This window comes from Pelobates fuscus, chromosome 8, assembly GCF_036172605.1.
Source record: "Pelobates fuscus isolate aPelFus1 chromosome 8, aPelFus1.pri, whole genome shotgun sequence".
Taxonomy (NCBI): domain Eukaryota; kingdom Metazoa; phylum Chordata; class Amphibia; order Anura; family Pelobatidae; genus Pelobates; species Pelobates fuscus.
In genome coordinates this window covers 23561018-23585815 of record NC_086324.1, presented here as the reverse complement: position 1 = coordinate 23585815, position 24798 = coordinate 23561018, and the positions used below count along the sequence as shown (strand labels likewise).

Here is a 24798-nt window from a genome sequence, read left to right as displayed (position 1 = left end):
AAACAGTTTTGTGTATGGTTTTTTGTTCAGAAACACACACAATAATAACATGTACATTTATACGTCTTATATGTTTAAATATATATACTTCCTTTATAGAAATAATGGATAAATATGTGTTTTAGAAATTATAGGGTCTGAAGTATAATCAAACATGGCAAAATATCCAGTTGTTACATAAAGTAGTTATGACAAAACACAATAATAGCCAATAGTCAAAATATTTTGCTTATGGTATTAATTAATAACCTTATGGCACTTGTAGCAATGCAGCTTCATGGAAGGTCCAACAAAAAGTAAAAAGTATGTCTATATCTTGGCATAATGCCCATATACAGTAGTCAGTACATCAATTCCATTAAATCATTATGCTATACCAGGGTTTGCAAGAATAAATAAATAGCTTACAAATAATTCATGTTCTACCAAGAACCATTTTAAAGCATGGGCATATTGGGCATATTGGGCATAGGGGCTCCATAGGCTTGCCAACTTTTCAGTCAATAATTCCAGGAGATTTATTCAGAACTTTCAAACCCTTTTTATTCAAACGTTTAGGTAGACTAATCACCTCAGTATCAGCTGCTATCTGTACAAGCCGTTCATAAAGCAAATCTCTGCAAAGAAATTTCGCAAATGTTTGCGTTGAACACTTGATCAATCATTAAAAAAAAAAAGAAAAACACAGTAATTCCGTACTGTGCAATCTCCGTCTGTGTGATTTACCAACCATTGTTACATTGAATTTATTGTTTATCAACTTTAAGGCTTAAGTTGTATTGTCCAAATGTTTGCGTTGATGAATGTTATTTTGTCTTTTTTTAATGTTTAAACACCGACATTGTTGGCGTTACCAATACATATAAGTTTAACTTTATCGACCATTTACATTTTTATTCCTGTCAGTGGTTATGTAGGCAGGGCCCCTGTGCTTTGCTTTGCCCAGGGGCCTACAAATGCTGCGTATGCAGCCCTGGTTCTACATTGATTTGGATTGAGAACTTCCTTTTCCTTCATAGAATGCATGAATAAAGTTTCTAATTCAATGTTGCTTGCATTCGATGAGGCGGGAATAGGGACCTGTTTTTTTTATTCTATTTACGTACATATATAGTGAAAGAATAAATCTGTGCTAGGGAAATGTGTTTCTCTACTTATTAAACTTCAATTTATGACCAAAAAGATGATACGTTTATTAATCCCTACTTTAGGAGAAGACTTTGACATCCCAATGGGATTGGAAACTAAAGACTTAATGCGTTAGAATTTTTCTCTTAAAAGGGTTACGCCAAGTACTATGACCACTTAGTTGATTTGAAGTGGATATGGTGCCTGGAGTCTGTATGTGCAGTGTTGCTCTTTGAAACACAGCACATATGGAGATGAAGGCCTCTGTTGCCAGGGTAGAGTCATTAAATAGGATCGTCATTAGCCAGCCTGAAACAAGAGTTCTGGATAGCAAATGTTAATACTGTGCATGATTGGCATCTGGTGCTAGCACACACAGCAACCAAACAGCCAACGTAGGCACTGCTTTCTTCTCCATGCCACCCTGTCTTCCCCTCTGGCAAGGGAGAGTACTGTTAGTGGATGATGAGCAGGCTAAGGAAGAACGTGGCGTCGGCTTTGGAGAATATGTACATTCTAACTGTTTAATTGTTTTGTTTTTTTTCAGTTTGGGTGCAGTGAACCGGTAGAGCGAGTATGACTTTAACCAGAACCAGTGATTTATGAATATACTGTTTTTTTGTTCAATAAACCCCGTAAGTTAACTGAAATGGCATTAGGTAATTCTTTGTCTCTTAAGTTCACTGTGTAGTAGGCCAACATACTGAGCACTTAACTACATCTTAAAACCTAAATTAAATGGAGGAGCATATGACTAGCACCCTACTCATTTGATAACTCACACAGGTCTGTATGCAACCTGCACACATGGTAGAAAAGAATGTCTATGTGCATCAGGTGGGGAATACAAGTTTACATGTGGTTTCTACTCTTATTTTATGGTGTGATCAGGTATTAGTGCCATATTGATAGGAAGTCCATTCCAAATCAATACATATTTCACAATTTCTGCATTATAGGGTTTATTGCTGTTAGTGTTTGAGCATCAGTTTTATAAATCACAGTTGCAGATTTTGATGTACTATCTGAGCTGTAGTTCCATACACAAATGATTGTTTTGCCAGTGCTAGTGGATCCACGAAATTCCCTTACACGTGCGCACATTTTTTACAATGATCTCTATGATAGTATTTCTGAAAAGTGTGTTCAATTGACTCAAGCAAGACAAGTCCAGTGGCAACAATTTCGTTTGAAACCATGATTCATAATGGGATTAAATAGTTTGATTTGATGAAACGTCCAAATTAAGATTGGGGCATCAAAAAAAGAAAAATAGAATGTAGTTGGAGAGACTGATATATTAAAGAGGAACTGTCACTCCCTAGAATGGCAGTCAGATTAATCCTTGGATCAAGAAGCATTTACCCTATATTGAAAAATGATATCCTTGAATGTTCTGTTTTTGCAAGTATGCATCTAGTTGCTGTTTAAACATCTGTACGGACTCTGATAAAACCACTTCTTCAGGAAGAGAATTCCATATCCTTATTGTTCTTACGGTAAAAAAAACTTTTCCTTTGCCTTAGACTAAATCTTCTTTCTTCCAGACTAAACTCATGACCTTGTGTCCTATGTAAAGTCCTGTTTGTGAATAAATTTCCACACAATGGTTTGTATTGGCCACAAATATTTGTATAATGTTATCATATCCCCTCTGAGGCGACATTTTTCTAAACTACAGAGGTTTAAATTTGTTAAACTTTCTTCATAGCTAAAATGTTCCATTCCTTTTATTAATTTTGTAGCCCATCTCTACACTCTTTCTAGTGCCACAATATCCTTCTTTAGAACAGGTGCCCAAAATTGCACAGCATATTCAAGATGTGGTCTTACCAGGGATTTATAAAGAGGCAAAATGATATTCTCATCCTGAGAATTAATGCCCTTTTTCATGCATGACAATACCTTACTGGCCTTAGTCACTGCTGATTGACATTGCACATTGTTGCATAGTTTGTTGTCTTTAACAATTCCCAAGTCCTTCTCATGTGTGATAATAAATAAAAAGGAAAGAGACAGCGCTACATAACTATTAGGCAGCAACCTTAAAAAAGGGCATCCCTCAAACCCTTTGAAACAAGATAAATAAAAACAATAAAAAAGGCTGCGCACACGAAATAAAGTCCAATTAAAAGTAAAGAAAGTCCAACTGTTTTTTCTTACAAGTGTCCTTTGATAGATGAGGTCTTCTACTATTGTAGTGGTTCCACTTATTATGAAAGATAAAAAGAGAAAGAGAGACGGCCAATGGTGTAGTATGTAAAATTCAAATATAGACGTAAAAAATAATAGTATAAAACTCACATTTACCAGAGCTAATGTCCAGCTCTGGAATGAAGCGCGTACAGCGGTTTAATCCCTGCTTATGGGATATAAAGCAGGTTCCTCTCCGTGAATGGTGTCCAATTCTCGGGATAAAAGAAAACAGCCAAAAGTGCTCACTGTATGGCAATATTGATAAAATAATAAAAGAATGTACTTACAAAGCGAGAGCAGACCCACTGCTCTATGATGACAGCTTGGGTGGATTGATCCCCACCTAAGGATTTCTTTTAAGTACAGGAAAGGTTATGTGTCTATAAAAAAGATAATTGGCACAAGCAAATGACCAAAAATACTTTAATATATAAAAAACACAATTTTTAAATATCCATAACGCGTTTCGTCACAAAAGGACTTTTTCAAATGGAATAACCATTATTCCATTTGAAAAAGTCCTTTTGTGACGAAACGCGTTATGGATATTTAAAAATTGTGTTTTTTTATATATTAAAGTATTTTTGGTCATTTGCTTGTGCCAATTATCTTTTTTATAGACACATAACCTTTCTTTTGTACCCTGGCTTTTTATTGTTTTATTTATTTTTTATTGGTTTTATAAGAAACCTTGAAAATTCCTGGAAGTTTCCTGTACTTAAAAGAAATCCTTAGGTGGGGATCAATCCACCCAAGCTGTCATCATAGAGCAGTGGGTCTGCTCTCACTTTGTAAGTACATTCTTTTATTATTTTATCAATATTGCCATACAGTGAGCACTATTGGCTGTTTTCTTTTATCCCGAGAATTGGACACCATTCACGGAGAGGAACCTGCTTTATATCCCATAAGCGGGGATTAAACCGCTGTACGCGCTTCATTCCAGAGCTGGACATTAGCTCTGGTAAATGTGAGTTTTATACTATTATTTTTTACGTCTATATTTGAATTTTACATACTACACCATTGGCCGTCTCTCTTTCTCTTTTTATCTTTCATAATAAGTGGAACCACTACAATAGTAGAAGACCTCATCTATCAAAGGACACTTGTAAGAAAAAACAGTTGGACTTTCTTTACTTTTAATTGGACTTTATTTCGTGTGCGCAGCCTTTTTTATTGTTTTTATTTACCTTCTCATGTGTGGTTATCTCTAATTTGCTTCCACTAAGGGTATAAGTTGCTTGTGCATTCTTGACGCCAAAGTGCATAACTTTGCATTTTTCTACATTAAACTTTATCTGCCATTGAGTGTCCAGTCCCCTAGTCTATCTAAATCCCTCTGCAGAAAAGTAATATCTTGCTCACATTGTATTACTTTACAGAGTTTGTGTCATCTGCAAACACTGAAATATGACTTGCAATGCTTTTTTCAAGATCATTTATAAACATGTTAAATAGAAGTGTTCCAAAACAGAACCCTGAGGGACACCACTTGCCACCTCTGTCCAGCTTGAACATTTACCATTAATGACATCTCTCTGTACTCTATTTTAAGCCAATGTTCTACCCAAGAACACGAATTTTAATCTAGACCGATTTTTTTGAGTTTGAACACTAATCAATTGTGTGGAACTGTATCAAATGCTTTGGCAATATCCAAATAGATCACATCCACTGCAACAACCTGATCTATACTTCTACTTACTTCTTCGTAGAATGCAATCAAGTTAGTTTGACATGACCTGTGCTTCATAAAACCATGCTAATTTTTGCTGATAAACATGTTCTTCTCAAGGAATTCTTGAATATTATCCCTTAATAACCTTTCAAATACTTTCCCAGCAATAGAAGTTAAGCTCACAGGTCTAAGTCTGATGAAGCCTCCATAAACATTGTCTTGTGATGATCGAGGCAATGGATTAGTTCCACAGCTGTCACTAATAGGATTGACAGAACTTGATGGTGGTACGCAGCCTTTCTTTTTGTCAGGTTTTGTCAACTTTGTCTTTATTATAACACAAAGTAGTCCCTATGTTTTCTGATATATTTTGGCTAAACTGGAATTTCAATGAAAGTATCATTTATGAACATTATATATTGTATCAGTATAAAATGCTCAAAACATTTTTTGGTGACAGAGCTTTTTGAGGATAGAAATATAATTATAGAGAAAAATAAACGACTCATCTATTTAATATTAGATTGCTGCGAAAAGTTCTGCAGGCATACATATACCTAATGTTTGTGGTCGTAGGAATAAGAATCTACCTTTATAATGAAAAAAAATATTAAACATCAAAGGTCCTATGAACATTACAAATTCACACAATAAGTAAACAATCTATACTTTCAATCAATTACTCTTCCAATATATATATATATATATATACCGGAAAAATAATTATAAGCACCATTGATTATTGAGATGTGAGATAAATTAATTTAAAACAATTATTTCTGGTATTAATGTCGGACAGACAGACGTTTAGCTCTCTGGCTACAGACTTTTTTTTCTTAATATATTTTCTACCCTTTCGCACCTCTGACTATTCATCATTATTTTATGAGCATTATAAAACCCAACAGACATAAATCAGGGTTCAAATAATCAGTAATATAAAAAAATGGCACATATAAAAAATTCATAGTGCAGGGTTACATTTTAATCAAGCGTAAACTGCACTATGTATATTTAATATACATCATTCATAGAAGGCCAAAATCGAGGCTTTAGCACATTAATCTACATACTTCTAGACATGCCCTTTGGCTGATCAGTTAAATAAGGCAAAGGGTTGAATTTACCATAACATGAATCTAAAAAAACATTTATTACCTTGAAATAATTGTACCCACATGAGCATTACTCACACATTATCCTAAGTGAACTAAAATGCTAAATGTGAACATTAGAGAATATCCTTTACAAGTAGAGATTATTGGAAAAGAGAAATAATTCTAAATCAAATATATTTGTCAGAAAAAAAAAATCCAGCCCATTCTTTGGTTTCCAAATCACGCGCTCTTAATATATATTTCCAGACTATACAGTAACCTATTGTTACTTAATTTTCTTGCTAGTGGTCTTGTGAACCCATTTATTTCAGGTACTTTATCTTACTGACCTCTACGACAAGGGTCATTTCAATGAGAGCTAAGCAGCAGAACAAATATTATACAAAAATGATACAATTTACATTATTTTGCATAATGACATTGAGTCAATTCATGACCCGGTATTATGATATCAAAAATATTATGTCATTGCATCTAATATTGGAAAATTGAGTCATTATGCAAATGATATGCAAATCCCATCTTTTTTGTCAGGTCAATCCAAACGTTGATAAATCAGTCCCAACGTATGTTGTCTATCACGTATGCAGAATGCATATTTTATATTAAACTGAAATAGATCAACATATTACATAATTTCGGGAGAAAACATTCACAAATCAATAGTAGAGTATACAATGGATATCTGCATGCATAATATTTAAGGAGAGTGCAATACTCAGGAAAGAATTACTGATTATGGAAAAATTAGTGTCAGCTATCCAACTCTAGTATAAAACCTCACATATGCAGAACAATATTCAAAAAATACTGTACAAATACCAATTTCTCTTCATCCTATATATTGTTTTGGACAGTGACAAATGGCTTAGTCTATTTATTTTCACAAGTAGCACACTGTCTTTCTAGTACATTAAGTGCTTCCAAAAGATTAATATTGCTATTTATTTGAATATGCAGGACACAAGTGAAAGGCAAAGTATTGACCAATGACTGTGGTTGCTGATCAGCATGGCGGAATGTTAATGAATGGATGTACAACCAGTCAAATCGATAGCACCTATTGTTGTGGGTCATGGGTGCCCAAAAGATGTTGCAGAACTACAACTCCCATGTTGATCTGCATACCTTTAGAATGCGTTATAATGACAATGCATCATGGAAGCTGTAGTTTTAAAACATCTGGAGATCTACCTTTTGGGCAAGGCTGTTGTAGGCTATACCTTGAATGAGAAATAAAAAAAAAGATTTGCTGTTATTTTATGTAATGTAATACATTTCATTATTTAAATGGAAGTAATTTGAAGTATTATGTGACGTGTAAAATAATAAAAAAATAAAACAGGTATATTAATCACAACTGGGAATGGAATTCAGTTTAAGTTTATTAGCTTGCTCCATAGTTAGTTACCACTCAGAAGGTCCTACGTGAATCTTAACTTGTTTGTGCAGTTACAGAAGGAACCTATCTCATTTGCAAACCTATCACACATTAGACCAACATGTACAGTCCACAACTGAGAATTGGAAACATTTGAACACGGGTAGAGAAGAGAGATTTGTAGGTTGTATATAAATAAATGACAGAAGTTTGGGTGATAGACTATTTGATGAAAAACTGAGACTCGTTTTGTTGTGAATAGAATGAAGATAACAATGAATGATGTGCTTAGTGATACAGAGTGAAGTGCAAGAAGGAATTGTTAGGGACTTTATGAGGGCCATCAGTTTAAATATTTTACTTGACTGGATAGTGTCTTAGAAAACTTGTAAATACAATAAGGAAGTTGACCTAGGTTGCAGGATTCTTTACACTTTATGCAGCAAGATCTAGCATCACTCAGACTAGACCCAACAATTAAAAACAGCTGTCAGTAGATGGTCCTCTAATTTAGCTCCTACTAGGCATGCTTTATTAGCTGTGTGTGAAGCAACAAATCACTACATATCTGAGTAGTATATATCGAGAATGATAAGTCTAAATTTGCTCATTTGCAAAATACTGTACATCATTATAGGAGAATTGTAGAAACGTGATCTTCTGGAATAGTTGTGTTTAAACTGTACGTGTTACTGTGATAAAATAGGGTTCTTATTCTTACCATAATTTAAAGTAAATCGTTTGTGCCTTATTTGACTTCGTATAGCTATAAAGAGCACAAAATATTATCTATATATAGCACTAGCTAAATTGCACTATATGTAGATGAAAGTTAATCTGGAATTTAATAGAATTTGATCTTTATTTGATGCCATTGCAATAACAGTAAAGACTATCTACTGCCAATGTGGCCACACCAGCCATATGATACAAGGTGACATCCCACAGCCTTAGCATGCACCTAGAGGCCAGAAATTGGGGCTTGTTTTAAAAGGAGTTGGTGTGGATGCATGTGCAGCTACCCCATACAATCAAGGACACCATAGCAGGAGTTGAGGAACCTTGCAGAAAAAACTAAGTATATATTTTAGTCTATACATATGCTGATGATTTTGCCAAAACAGTTTTTTCATTATATCTATACCTACCTGAATGTGAATTAGGAATTAGTCATACACAGAATTTATAGATAACATGTTTAATTTGTTTATACTGATTGCATATATATGTTTATACTCTCTCTCTCTCTCTCTCTCTCGCTCTCTCTCTCTCTCTCTCTCTCTCTCTCTATATATATATATATATATATATATATATATATATATATATATTTGTGTTATCCCTTCCATGCATAATTTTAAGTGTAGGTTTTATTCCAGAAATATGCTCATGACTTCCTCCTAACCTCTATATTATGACTCAAGGTTCTGTTATGTTAAATTCTGCTGATCATATCATTGATCTGATTAAAGACGGAATTATGAAACCCTTTAAAATGCAGTTGGTCCACTGTTAATATATATTGCAATACTTTATTAACTTAATTGAAAATCAAATTGCCAGTCTAAGGCTTGAGAATGTTTCCAAATAATTTGTATATTATATGTTTCAAATAGATTTACAACTATTCAGTGTTTACTGAACTAACCTTTCTGGTAGTATGTATGGAATTGAGTTGGAAGTAATTAGTAAACTGCATTCTATAGAAGAAACACCAGATGGCGGTATACTATAAAATCTTTAGTAACAAATTATAATCCATTCTTTTGAAACATTTTGATACTAAAATGTATATTAAGGGCTTGCATTTTTAAACTGGTATCCTATGTCCTCGAAAATGTTTATGTAACATCTATACATCATTCCAGAGGTTAAAAACATGACATACCTTAATTTCTTGCCTTTTTCTGTTATCTTGGTTTTATTTAGTAATCCTTCTTTATTTTTAGATATCTGAATAAGAAACAAAACGAACAAATATTCACATTTCAAATCTAACATTAGAAAAAGAATGATGTGAAATGAAAACATTCCCATTCTCTCTTTGTCTGCCTTCTGTCTTCTCATCCATACCCCTTTTTGTCTTTTTATGACTCTTACAATCACTCTCTCTTTCTAATTATGTGCTCAATTTAATTCTTTTGTCCAAAAACAGTTGATAAATATCGACTGTTTTTAAGGATTTTTTTTCTTCTAATTTTAAATTGATTAAGAGCCATCTGAAATTCAAGCACCTGAATCCAATAAAAAGAAATTAAACCCCTGATAAATGTGCTTTGTAAGTCTATTTTAATGACTAACCCTGTTGATCATTATAAAAAGAGATTAAAAGGGAGATCATACACTTTCCTTTTTCCCTCATTCACAATGTTGTAGGTGGGGCATGTCCACTAAACAGTGACAAGGCAGTATCTGCTCACTGTAATAACAGACTAGTGACGCTAGTAAAGTACAGGTGGGACCTGGCACAATTCTCCGTGAGATTTCCCCCCCCCCATCCATCGCCAGCAAGTGGAGGCTATTACATTACAAAATGTGACGGGGATATCCTAGTGTCCCCCTTGTCCATACACTGGAGGCTTTCAATTAGAGGACTTGGTTGGCAGGGGGCTAAAATTATTATAAACTAGGGGAGGGGGGGGGGATCCCCCAACTCCTCCATTGCTGACCAGTCAATCCCCATTCATCAATTAAAAAGCCCCCACCTAATGTCCATCAATGGGGACATGTAATGTAATCAAGGCCAATAAATGAAAATGTGTTTTTCCTTAAACATACCAATGTGCAAGTTATCACCTTTACATGGTAGTTGTGAATGATCTCATTGCCCCAATAGCTCTGAAATGCTATACAGTGTCTCTAGTGGACTTCTATCAAAACATTCACAATTTGAATACATTGCACTATTGCATCATTGTGCTATTTTAGGGGGAATAACATTTAGAATGTTATGATTTTTTTTGCAATCTTGGTAAAAGGTGGTAGAAATACTTCTATATATTTCTCAAAATGTATGGTAATTTACTTGTAAAAATATTACTCTGCTATTAATTGTTTCTGTTCTGGAATGCACACATTAAAGAGGAACATTAAATACCATAACCACTGCTTGTCAATGTATGCATTATGATGAAGAAAGTCTTTTAGGAGCTATTTTGTTAAATATTTTTAAACCATTTTAAAAATGTTATGTGGACAATTTAAAAACATTGCTGTGAAAGTGTATCATGCTTGCTTATTGCGTTTACTTTTTTATTATATTCGTCAAAATATTTGTTTGCCATGGCATAGGCGAGAGAAGGAGCATTAACAACAACAAATACAAGTTAGATGTCCCTAATATTTATGCTTTCATCCCTAATACACAGACATGAGGTTTTTCGGTAAGCAATGTTCCAATGACACTTTATACTGTGTAGTTTTCAGCCTGCCTCAAATAATATCCATCACTGTTGCATTGGCTGCCCTTATTTTATCTTGTTATAAGAGGGAAGGTTAAAAAAAAACAAAAAAAAAAACTAACAAAATATTCATTGGCATTTCCATATAGGTTAGTCAGGAACAATAACATCTCATTTAAATTGGATCTGTTTGGTACACACGTTTTAGCATTATTGAACATATACATAACAATGACTTCTTCCAAAATGGAAGCCATCGTAATTAACTGTAGTATTAGAAAAGGAAAACAAGTATTGGGAAATATGTTTATCAATCCATACCCCTCAGATTAACTGGAAACTGCATTAAAGAAATTTAGTAGACCGCATTGGGGCTGCACACACGCTCAGTGACAGGATATTGTGTACCATGGTGCAACAAAGTATGGAGAGGAGCGGTCCCATCAATCCAAATCAAAACCTCCAGAGTTCCTTTTGGATATTACTGTGTGTGCCCACATTTTCTTTGTTCTACTTTATTAACCACTTAAGGACACATGACGGAAATATTCCGTCATGATTGCTTTTTATTTCTGAAGTTGTATCCTTAAGGGGTTAAATAAACACTTGAGGATGTGTTACAGGCTTATATTAATAGTAGAAGAACTCTGAATACTCTAAAAAAATGATTTTGTTAAATAAAGTGCTTCATTTGTTTAACTCTTATAATTTCCAACAAAAGAATCTTCATTTTACCTCCAAACTTCATTATGAATAACCTTATCTTTATTTATTTGTGCTTTTAGACCTCATAAAAGATTGACCTGTACTTTATATGTCTGGCACCTTTCGGAATCCATTTCATCCATATGGTCATCAGTTGCCACTAGTTTATTGGCTCCATATTAGCTGGACCAAGACTCACTAATATATATTAGCACTCTATTTATTTTTAACTTCATTGTTCTTTTATTGTTTAGATTTAAAATAGGCAAAAAGGCTTTAAATAATCTTTATCTCGAGCTTGGATAGAATCAGACAGGTATCTGCTCTACCTCTTTGAATATATTGTACTACTGTCAATACAAAAATGAGATTATCAAAACCAAAAATCATTTTAAACATGTCGACTCAAACAGTTACATTGAAAGACTTAGCTGCCACTTTGCCCCTTGGCTAGAAAATGCCCCAAAAGGCCAATTTTTAAGGATTCTCAGAAACTGTACAGATATAGAAACTTTTGAACAACGGTCACTTAGATCCAAGCATGACTTTTTAGAGAAAGAATATAAGGAGGATAAACTTTAAACATCTAGATTGGAAATTAGAAATAAACTAGAAAAGCTACAATTTCTGGGAAAATTGTGTGAAGTGTTCTTGCCTCCACCAGTAGTCTACAACTGGAGTGGGCGGAGTAACTGTTATTATTTATTTATATAGCACATTTAATTGCAACATTGTTGCCCAAAGTGCTTCATAGTTACATTAACACATACATTTATAAAAACATTAGCAGGTGTACAAAAAGCCCTGTCTATGACATCACTTGCTGCTGCAGCCTGGCACAGGTCAGAGTATTTTTGCGGTTGCCATCTTCAAACGGTCATATTTTAAAAAACTATAATTCCTACAGTGAAGAGCTTTATATTGTGAGAATCACAAGACCCAGACCTACATTTTGATGCATAGTATGTCTCTGAGATATTAACAATGAAGGCACAGTCACAGTTTAGAAATTGCCCTTCAAATTTGAGCTTTGCAGAGTGGAGTTTCAATGAATGCCAATGGACGGCGTGAGTTGCAAATAAATGGTCATATTGTGAAAACTATCAGGACTATGGCTTAGTTGTGGACATTTTTAGTGGCAGCAGGGATAGCTGAATGTTTTGATATATGATTTGTGTAGGTGGGCCTGAAAATGAGGGAGTGGTGGCAGTTTAGAAATCATGTCCTGATTTTTCAGCTTTTGCCAGCTCCCACTCTAGCTTTGCCATTCATTCCTATGGGAACAATTTTGCCTCGAGAACGACGATATTCTGTCAACCATTCGGCGAAACGTTCCAAAAAGTAATAGCAATCCGATCGGGAACAATCCGCACGTTTTGGTATATTTTTGTCTATGTAATGTAAAAACTGTGGGAGGAGTTAGGGTGGTAAATTTGGCTATAATAAGAATAATAATATATATGTGAGGTAACATTAAGTGGTCTTGCTATGCAAGAACACTTAATAAAGGAAAGAAATGCTAGAATATAAAAATAAATCAAATAGGCACACTATATCAGATGTTCCCTTTCAGTACAGAAAATGGAAAGGTAAGAGGGATTGTGAAAAAATATTGGCCAATTTTATCGCAAGATCCACTTTTAAAATAAATTTTACCCGAACAGCCAAAGATTATCCACAGAGGTGTTAACAATTTGAAAGACTCCCTAGTGAAAAGTTTTTTTAAAAGAAGAAAGAACTAACTCTACAATTCTTCATAATGAGAAGGACTTTTACGGATGTGGTCAATGCTTAGCATGCAGAAGGTCTGGAAACAAAAGGAGGATTCTGAAACAGATAGATATAAAAAAAGAAGAAAAGGCACATATCGAAGATTTTATTACATGTTATTCCAAAAATATTATTTGTCTTCTCCATTGCCCTTGTGGCCTTAAGTATGTGGGCAGAACAACTAGGGCCTTACATATTAGAATCGAAGAGCACATCCGTAATATCCAAAATGGATTTGAAAAACACAGTGTGTCCTCCCATTTTAAATTTATCCACCATCAAGACCCTATGGGCATGTCCTTTATGGGTTTTAAGAAGGTATCAAAAAATTGGAGGGGATTTCAATCAAAAAATTGTTAGAATAGAGATGGAGTGGATTTTTAAATTGAATACACATCCCATATGGACTAAACTCCGACTTTTAGCTACACTATTTTTTTTACAAGAGATTTCTTGTAGATGATTTGTTCAGGGATATTTTATAGAGGATTTATATAAGCTTTTATAACAATTTTGTAAGAGACTCCATACATATATAGATTTGTTATGGTTATCCCATTTCCAGTATTATTTATTTATATATTTTTACGTATTTTATTACCAGTATAAATATTTAATTAACAATATTTAGTTTTACTATTCTCTTTGGCTCCTAATACTTATTTTATAATATTTGGTTTCATCTTTTTCTCTGGTTCTAAACATTGATATATACGCTTAAATATGTGTTTTTCTTTTCCACACTTAGCTCAAATTAAATACTAAGGTTTATTACTTTTACTACTATTTTATCATAAGGTATTTAGTACATTTTGTTTATGACATGTATCTTATGTCTAAGTTTCGTTGATTAAATGTATCTTATGCTTATGTAATTTTTCATGTAATGGATACTTTGTTTGATTGAAAGAATGAGGGGGAGCGTGCTGTCATCATTTCAAAACGAGGCTTGGATCACGACAGCGTACCAGGTGAGAGTGGCCACCATGAAATCACGTATGGAATAAGGTATGGACCACGGTGTGCTCCATAATTGGTTGAAGTAAAGCCCAGGTGCACTCCGGTCAATTGATTATATCCCTATTAAGGGAGTATATAAGCAGGACCAGCGAACAGAAGTACATTTGGATATTGTACCCAGCTGAGGAAACCACTTGGGGTAGTGAAACGCTTTCTGAGAATTTGAAGTATCACTTGTATACTGTATATAGACTTTGTGTCTTTTTTATTCCTTATATGTTAAATTAATAAATTATTCTATATATACTAATTTACCTTCTGGTGTCTGGTATCCTGAAGCAAGGGAGTGTAGTCTGAAACTACACAACATGCTACCATAGAGCCATATAGAGGCTCCAGACTTGTGAGTATTGATTTATACTTACATTAATACAGATCAGTACTGTACTACTCTATGTTCCCATCTTATATATATATCCATATTAGGATTGGTGGATCAAGAAATCTTAACCAGGTGTGGGTCGCCTTTACGGACCTGAATACCTTTTACACCTGAGCTAGGTTCATTAGCTCTATACTTATGAGTGTTCCTATTTTCACACATATTTATGTTATTTGAATATGTTACACTATGATTTGTTATTTATATGTTTAGGCCTCTTGGATGCATCATCGAGTATCTATTGAGTCGGCAAAGGTATACTGATACCCTACTATTGATAAGCACTACACTTCTTTTGTATTGATTTTGCTACCTTTTGGTGTATTTGGAAAGGTTACACACATAAGGGTTATAGCTGCTATTTTTGAGATTAATACATATTTTAAGTAAAAGATTGCACTTTATAGCGCTAGTACATGTTTAAATGTTTTTGCATATTGTACTACTGGATCGTGTACTATTTGAAGGTGAAAGACTACATACTTCTGAGATCATCCTGATGGATTATCTTGGCCAAAGGAGAAACATTGGGGATTTAAGGTGCATGCACAGCAATGACCACTTTCTGCCAATTGAACGTTTGCTATAGAGAAGCACTGGATCCAATGCTTCTCCATAAGATGTATTCACAGTTTTCAGCTTCATCATGCTGGACCTGATGATGTGGACTATAAAAAAAATCTCTGATTTTGAAGGCTTTAATGAGTAAGTGCTTCTAGTGGCTGTCAATGTGGAGTGAAAATTACTGGATTAATATTTGTAACTTGTAAAAGGCAAAGAAGTGGCAGAGCATTTTCCTTCACAAAACAAATTCATTTTGATTTATCATATCCCCAGAGGTAAAAACTTTACTTTTCAAAATATGGAATTTGGGTAACATCCCCAACTTTAACTTGACTTTAAGTCTTTGGGTTATTGTATTATCTCATCTCTTGTCTTATTGCAAAGGTTTAGCTTTAAAGTAAAACAGAGTAAACCTAACATACCATGATTTTTGGATGATGGATATTTCATCAACCCTTCTCACTCATTGGCTTTGAGAGTTTATGATAAATAAAAACAAAAAACAAATAAAGATAAAACCTTACCAGCTTGTCATTTACAATTATTTTGTCAGGAATACAATGTTGGGAATGATTCCTTCTGTGGCGTGATATCTGAAATAGAAAGATATCGAATGGAGAATTCTTGTTACAAAAACTGTGCCTACATTTCCCAATGCAAATACATGGAAAATAAAATATACTTAATACGTTTTTAACTGATTTAATTATCCTTTTCTGTTTTCTCTTAGTTTACCCAAACCTTTGTCTAAGACTCATACCACACATTGCAATTAGGTGATTTTTATTTGTAGATAAATGGAAAGAACAAGAAGTATATAAAGGCAAAACTCTCTTGATGATGTAATAAAAAATAAGAGATGAAAATGGATTAAAAAAAATCATAGATAAACAGATAAATTAGAGATAAAGCCATAGGTCCCATTAACAAGCATAGTCTATATAGCTGAAGATATATGACTGCAGAATACAAAATGTGGGATTCTTAAAGTTCGTCAAACCTAAACACAGGGCACCAGCATCTACTGTTTTAGGGCACCAAAGCCCATTTTTTTGCCTAAATCACACGCAAGCTCCTGGTTTCACTATACCAGAATCTGTATGTTGGACAAGGCCATTACCTTGAACCTGAAAACAGACAAATTGGTACGCAGAAAATCATTGCATTCTATGTATCTACCACACAATGTAAAAGTTTACGTGACCTATTTAAAAAGAATACCGCTTAACAAACACATTAGAGGCAAGTAACATCTGGTGACAAGGCTCTGTCCTAAAGTGTTTTGTTCTCTTAATATTCTGCATCTGAAGCAAAAGAGCTTTCATGAAAATACTTTGGTTCGTGGCAGTTACTCCTTTGGGGAGGAAAAAAATGTCATTCCATATTTTCTCTATTTTGCAGCCCTGTTTTTAGGATTGTCATCTCCTTGTTTTATTAACATGTAGGGTAAGTGAGACTGATTTGCTGATGCTATTGAGACAACTTCTAAGATCACTGAGTTTTCATTTCTATTATTGATGCATGTTTTAAACGAATTCGCTAACATCTCATTATTATAGAAAATCATTATTTCCCATCAACCTGTTATTAATATTTCAGAAATTTAGATATTATGTATACACAGAAATGCAACATTTAAAGAGAATATCATATGTAACATTAAAATCTAGGTCAGCGATACAATGGGAATATTTTATTAAAAAAGGAAAAAGAAAATTAAAAAACATATTTTTGACTTTTCAGCTGGCTATTTTATCATAGCATGTCCCCACTTGCAAAAGAACACTGATGGCATAAAGTAAAAGATATAAACTGGGAATAATATAGTGACATTCATTCCTATTGCACTTAGCATGATTGATCATGGGGCAAACCAAGTGCAAATCAGTGTTTTCTTGATTGAGAACATTGCACAACTCTACCAAGTACAGCGTCTGCAAAGGTGTGTTTTTTTCTGTCAAGGTGCTTAGCACTTAAGCACCTTGAAAGAAAAAAAAAAACTCTCGTTGACTCAGTTCATCGGCCTTCGAAACAGCTGAATTCAACAAAATAATGTTTGCAAGAAAATATTTCAATTTTACCTGCAATTAGATGTTCCATATAAAAAAGCTGTAGAGGGCTCTAAATAAAATGGAATTCAATTCTTCTTAGACAGTACCCATGGTTATGAATTTAACTAGGTCACCAGGCTGTCTATCTATTTCCAAACTTATAATATAGAAACAAATAAAAAAATAAATAAAAAATAAAATAAAAATTATACTTAGCAAAAAGAATGTTCTAAATGATATGAATTGGATAATGCTTCAGCATAACACAATAGCAATTTACTATGAGATTATTTTAGAAACAAAGATATTGAAGGTAAGGTAGATTTGTGGATGATTTATGTCAATTGTATGTCTGAAATATCAGAGGCACGCTAATTCTTTGTTAACGTCAATCTTAAAATCAAAGACTTTCCCACACAATATAATTTTGCACCAAATTATTTTTAGCAAAGATTTTATTGTCATTTTTTTTCCTATACACTTTAATTATAACCTTTTTTCTGAACATTACTCTTTTCACATGGATCAAACCATCTACTCTATGAACCATTTATTTAAGTAATCCATCTATACTTTTTATATGATATATTAGCATGATCTCCACCTTTTGCGATTGTACATTAGCTCAATGTGCAGCAATTAAGTGTGCATTTGGTTGAATAGGAAAGAGGACCAATCAGAAAAAAAAAAATCAATTCACCCTGAAGGTTCAAGAGCAATTAAAATAACACTAACATAATCAAACGAGTAGAGCTAATGAACACAAACATTGGATGGGGCATGAGGCCTTTATTCTTGTAAGCTAATTTTGTGAGTGGCACAACAAGGAACTTTGAGTTATACATATCACTTTATTATTTAAATGCATAACTAAAATGCTTCAGCTAGACATTCACATGGCATTAAAGGGACACTACACAGACAAAAATAGTAGATATCACCCTGGATAAAACATATATCTATTATTTTTCATATTGGTAGGGTTATGAAAAAATGAGTTCACTTTAGGAAAAACGCTAGTTTCTCCAGCTCCGTAAGCTATTATCTGTTTGTCCAGCATGTACATTATCCAGAGGCTTCTCATTGTGAAGCCTGGATGACATATTGCGCATGCACCTAACTAGTCAATCATGCACATCTTAATGATCTATGTTACAAAATGAGTGAGGCAGGAAACCCTACTGGTTGTCCAACTGACAATAAAGAATGTGTGAAAAAAAAGGTATTTTATAACAGTGCTAATTTCTTTTTGAAATTGAAACTTTTATTGAATAAGCCTGCAACGACAGGCAATGCAAAACTTCAGCAAAATTTGAGTATTTCTTAAATATCCGTTCACATTATCTATATTGTAAATTTTCTATTTTTTTTATTCTTTTTTTTTCCTCTTGATTATATAAATGTGTGTCATTTACCTGCTTCTTCTCAAAATGTCTGAAAACTTTTTTTGTAAAAGGTAAATACGTTGTCTTCTAGTACAATTGAGTTAGGTCTTTAGAAGATCACTTGATTATATTGTCTAATCCATAGTAATAAAATGCATTTAAAATGTTTTCTAACTACTGTTAAAAACACAATCTCTCTAAAATCTATTAAAAAAACAACTGCACATCTTATAGATGTACGTGAACTGACATCTTTGCGATCACATGGCATGTAGTTTTTCTTTAATTAAGCTCAAATTACATAAACAGACAGGCAAGTTATCGAAAATTAAAACATGTGCATGCATCGTGTAGGTTAAAAAAAGGTGTGAGAATCTATATTAATGTGTTATTTTGAGATTTTGCTAAATTTTGAAAAATATTCCTTTTTGATCTACTGCACAAGTCTTTTGTCTCCTGACAATAGTGTATGCCAAGACGCGGTCAAACGGTGCCAGTCTGATGTCCCTAATGAATTTTAACTCAGTGCCAAATGATCTGCCTTGATATAGCAGAAATGCCAAGAAAAAATATGTAAATTTAGAGGGGAAAAAAGATAGGAAATATACAGAACACCAACATAATTAAACAAATATTAAAACAAGATTATGGTAAAATAGAATATTGCATCATATTCGATCATTAATTATATGTTTTATGTTTAAGTAAGTATAAGTAATCTTCGAAATGCTATAGTGTCAGTTGCGTAAATGCTTTAGATAATTCTGTTCACCATAAAAAGTGAATATCATACAAAGTTTTGTGTGCTTCAAAAACTGTTCACAGATGAAAAATGTTAATTGATTAATTGATTAGAAACTATTAAAGTAATTAAGCTTAGAAAAAAAGATTGTCACTGATATTTTTATCAAAAAACTCAAAACATTTCAAATTTTCTCTATTGATCTTAAATACAATTATGTAAATATAACACATTCTATTTTGTTAATGTGATTTGTACAATCCGATTAATGTGGAAATGCATGACCCTTAAAACTCATGTATTTATTTATATATTTTACAGATTTAACCATCATGTACCACTGGAACCAATTGACTGAAAAAATATTCACACATTTGCAATCAAGATGTTTCTATCAAATTTTCTTTTTAAGGACAGTCCAAGATAATATAGACATTAGACACAACCTGGTTTATTCACTAAACAATAGCGTGTAGAATTCACCAATAAATTCATACATTACATATTACACCAATATAGATGTTTCAGAATAATGTCCCATAGCAATTTTGTTTGGTCAAAAAAATGCAGTCACCTCATTCCCAACAGTTTTTGCTTTAATAGAGAATGCCTGAATGTGGTTTTAGAATTTTATTATACAATGAAAGATATCAAGTAAACATTTCATAAATGGTTAAAATTTTACCGAAACATTACTTTACATAAAGATGCAATAGACTATACATTTTCATGTAAAATATGTACTAGATAATTGTATTTTCCTTGTAGAACTTAACAAACTTTTACACTTGTTTTTAGCAGAGTCCACAATCCCACCCATTAATGCACCCAATCATTTGAATAAGGGCAAGTTAAACTATGTAAAATGAAGCATGCATGCACAACCTGATTTTATGCAACAGTGAATCTAAACAAGGTTCTACAAGGGCAAACAGATTGGCACGTGAGCAAGCCGATATTCAAGGATGAGTCATTTTATACAAAGGCTGAAATGTGTCCATAAAGAATTCCTTTCATAATACAGAGATTAGACTGTCAGCTTCTTGCTAATAATCTTGTTATCTGTGCCAAGAAATATCATACCCATTGCTTTTCCCCAATATACATTCAGTGCCCACTATTAGGCACACCTTTCCAATAGTGCGTAGGACCCTTAGATCAAGAATAGTCTGAATTTTTTTTTTGTATTGAATGAAGAAGATATGTAATCTTTTTTTAGTCATTACATTTTTATCGAGCAGTATGCAAGTTTAAAATGATCAAAAAATAATACATCTCCTTAAAACACTGCCCATGTTTCAGAAAAAGATAAGTGAGCTTCTAACATTACAATGCAGGTAAATTTGAGCTTAGGGATAGTTCAAGAGTTTTGAGCAGAAACTGATTCTTGGAAAAAAAAAGTTGTTGGGAAAGAATGGACAAACTAAAAAAAAATATTGCTATTACCTTGTCTTAGAAGTCTTCTTGGTAGAAAAACCATAATCACAATTGATGAGGAGAGTGTCACTTAAGGAAAGCCAGGCATGTAAAAAATAGAGGCCTGTAGATAAAGCTCTTTAATTATATTTAGGTGCCTTAGCAAAGAGCCTTTATTTGGTTGCCATAGAGCCAAAATGGGGTATATGAGGAGTCTGGTTCTGGCACCATTTTCTTTCATTCAGGTCTCTAGGCCTTACAGCCACTATATAGTGAGTTATCTGGCTCAGAATCACTTCATTTATGGAAAGCAGAGTATAAGAGTTTACTAATACACCCAAAATGTCTGTGTGGACAGAGCTCTCTATCATGGAGTCTACCTTGATCAATCACTAGTTCCAGCCTCATCCTTAGAGATTATTGTACATGTTGACATTATAGCTCCCTATTCTACCACCTCCATATGTGCTCTACTGGATTGAAATATGCTGACTGAGGGTGCCACTGCACCAAAGAGAGCATTGCCTTCGTGTTTGTGAGTTTTGTTTGAAATGCCAGTTTCTTTTTGACATGGCATATTATCCTGCTTGAAGTAGCCATTAGATGAGAACACTATGGCCATAACTGTATGAACATGATCAGCACAAGACAGAATGGATCCATGTTTTCATGTTTATAAAACAGTCTGATATGCATGTTTCTGGAGAAACAGATTTTCTTTCAGACTAGGATTTATTTTTGCAATATTCAGTTATCAAGTTATGGTGTGTCTGTTCCCCTTGCAGTGTCTTTTTTCTTTACTTAGATATGTAGTGGAACCTGATGTATCTTATTTACTTCAATTAAATGTATTGAGCAATCAGAGACGTTTTTTTGTTTAATATCACTACTGTAACATGTGGTTATTTCAATAACTATCACCCTTAGCATGACCCAGTCTGACTATCTTCCCCTGACTTTGCTCATTAGCAAGTAATAATTGCTCACAGAACTTCTGCTCGCTAGATGATGTTGCACCATTCTCTGTAAACTTTAGAGATTTTTTTCCTATGAAATTCCCAGGAGACAGACATTTTCTTGATACTCAAGACACAGCCCCCAACACTGAAAGCACTGACAATCATTACACAGTCAAAGTCATTTAAATGATATCTGTTCCCTATTCTGATGTGGTGATGGTTTGAATAATGACTGAACATCCTGTCCATGTTTGCATGTTTTTATGCCCTGAAATGCTGACATATGACTTGCCAATTTAGATATGTTCATTAATGAGCAGGTGCACAGGTGTTCCAAATACAATTGCCACGAACTGTGTGTTTCACTTTGGTCTAGCTAGAATTTATTGTGAGAGGAAAGAGAGGTTAACTAGAGATAATGGTACTGTCATGGAGTAACACTTCTGGGTTCGGCACTCAGCTGTGAGGAGCCGGACCCCACCCCCCTCTGACACAGCTCTGACGGTATTTAGGGAGACTGGGCCAGAGAGAGGGTGCTTGGTGATTGATTTTGTGAGCTAACGTGTGAGCTGCCTCCGCGAGACCGCGGGCTCCACAGGTTCAGATACTGGGAGCTACTTCCACCAGACTTACCTCTCCACAAGCTCAGACAAGCCGTTCCAGCCTTTGAGCAAATGCAAGGATTGCTGCATGCCATAAAGGATTACTGGAAAACGGATACTTTGCTACTTTACAAGTGGACCATATCTCTGAACTATTGGAGGACTACCCATATTAACCTTAAGTATATCTTTCAGCTATTTGTCTGCAATATCATTTATTAATAAACAAATGCTCACTTACTCAAATCTTCATTGCTACAAGTTACTAATCTCATAAAGGACAACTCCCATCATGCTTATTCACTATTAACTGTTTCTTGCTTTGCAATTACATTCAGTGCTTCAATCTACTAATTACATGAAGGACAACTCCCATCATGCTTATTCACTATGAACTGTTCTTGCTTTGCAAATATTCTTAGCTACTTGATTATTGTTCCCATTGAAGATTATTCTCATGAACTTAAAGAATGTTACTTAATGGATCTCTGAAGAAATACTTAATAATGAACTTTGTGTTGTTGATTACTTGCACTTCTTCTTATTGGATTATTGCCTAAATGCACTTCATTTAAGTTTAACACTTATTAAAACTTCGGTTGAATCAAGTTACCAGAGATTCTCTCTTTTCTTAAAGCTACAGTATTGATACTTAAGGATTCTCCATTTCTTCACTATTGTAATTAGGGAGTTTACAAGCTGCAGTTGAGTTCCAATCCAAATCACCCCTAGTAGCGTAACAAGTACCAAGCACTAAAATTGAACTTGCATGCTCCGAAAGATAATTTTAATCGAGTCTTTTGTTTCTGTATTCTTAAAATAGTTTGTCATTGTTAATTTGTATGCTTTGTTTACCTTTTGTAATGAGCTGACCAAAGTGCTGGTGCCTTATACATAAATTAATGCTTTTATAAATAAAGTATGACTATGTGACTATCCTAAAATGTATTTGCAGTTTTATTTTTTTCTTATGATTAAACATTACAAAAACATGATTAAATTAAGTAGCATGAAATGTGATGGGCACAATGGTCTCCTCTACTTTAGCTCATCTGCAAACATCTATTTGTTTTTGGTCCATATCCATGTGTTATTTTTAACCAGTTTCCCAATACAGACACAAGTACCTCTTACAACATTGCTACAATGAGCAGTTTTTCACTGATTTACACTGACAAACTGCCATCCATGCGAATTACTAACTTGTCTACCACTTAGTCTGTTTATCTCTTGCCCACTGTATACTCTTAAAGGTATACTCCAAGCATCATGTGGAGTGGTCATTGTGCATAGAGTCTGCATGTCTAGCATTTCAGTTTGAAATGCTGCAAATACAGAGATTAACTCCTTAGCTGTCTGCAGCAACATTATTCAGCTTCTGGCCTGGTTAATATAAATTCTGTAGAATGATACAGGCATGTACATTGTGAGGGCACCAGACATCTAATGACAGCATGCCCCCCATGCTGCTCCTGTCCTCCCATCAATCCCTCATTCCATCCTCCCTGTCCCCTGTCTGTCTCCACTGAGGGGAAATGATGTCAGGGCAATAGGATGACTTGGCCTGCAAGGAGAACCTGGGCGTGGAATGGAATGGAGGAAAGTTTAGGGTTTGCTTTTAAAAACCAAAATCGGTGGGAGGGGGTGAGGGGGAACAGGCGGTGGTCACCGATTTTGGACCAAAAAAAAAATACTCTAACTAAAACGAGTTTTGTAGATCAATCTTTGAGACTTTGGAGTCTACTAAAGGGCAAGCAACCATTATGTCTTTAACCATTCTCAGTGTTTTCTGGATTCAGTAGCATGGGATTATAAAAAGTTTCCATGTGAGAATAATGATCTGATCATGCTATTAGTGATAAATAAATCATGTCTTAATAGTCTCAGATGTTTCAATAGTAACAATGTAATAATAAATTGCTGTAAATTAGCTATATTAATGATATCATTTTTTTTATTTATTTGTTGTTGCAATTTTAGAAGATCATATTTCTAATTTATTTAAACATATGTATTTGGCAAAAATGCATGAAATTTATAAGTGTCTTTTAAAGAAAACAAGGATTGTGGTTTTTTTTCTGCACTTTCATCTCGACACAGACCTGAAAGGCAATTTAACAGATGGCAACAATAAACGCAATCTCCGGATACCAGAGCAGAGAGTACCTTTTTGAATAGGTTTTATAGGATTTCAGCAGCCAAACACCTTTTCAAACAGCTTGTATCTGGTAAGCAGTGTGTATTTCAGTGGTCCCTTAAGGAAAATATTTTTTTTCTATGAGAAAGTGAGATGCATT

General features: G+C 34.0%; 1 protein-coding gene across 1 annotated transcript in view; it reads right to left on the bottom strand.

The window, feature by feature from the left end:
* Positions 1-24798, bottom strand: part of ARHGAP15 (Rho GTPase activating protein 15) — a 473358-nt gene that overhangs the window by 401010 nt on the left and 47550 nt on the right. The window contains exons 4-5 of the mRNA XM_063429376.1: positions 15871-15939; positions 9393-9457 (exon numbers count right to left, since the gene is read on the bottom strand). Coding sequence (XP_063285446.1) covers positions 9393-9457; positions 15871-15939 — 134 coding nt within the window. The remainder of the gene's footprint in view (positions 1-9392; positions 9458-15870; positions 15940-24798) is intronic.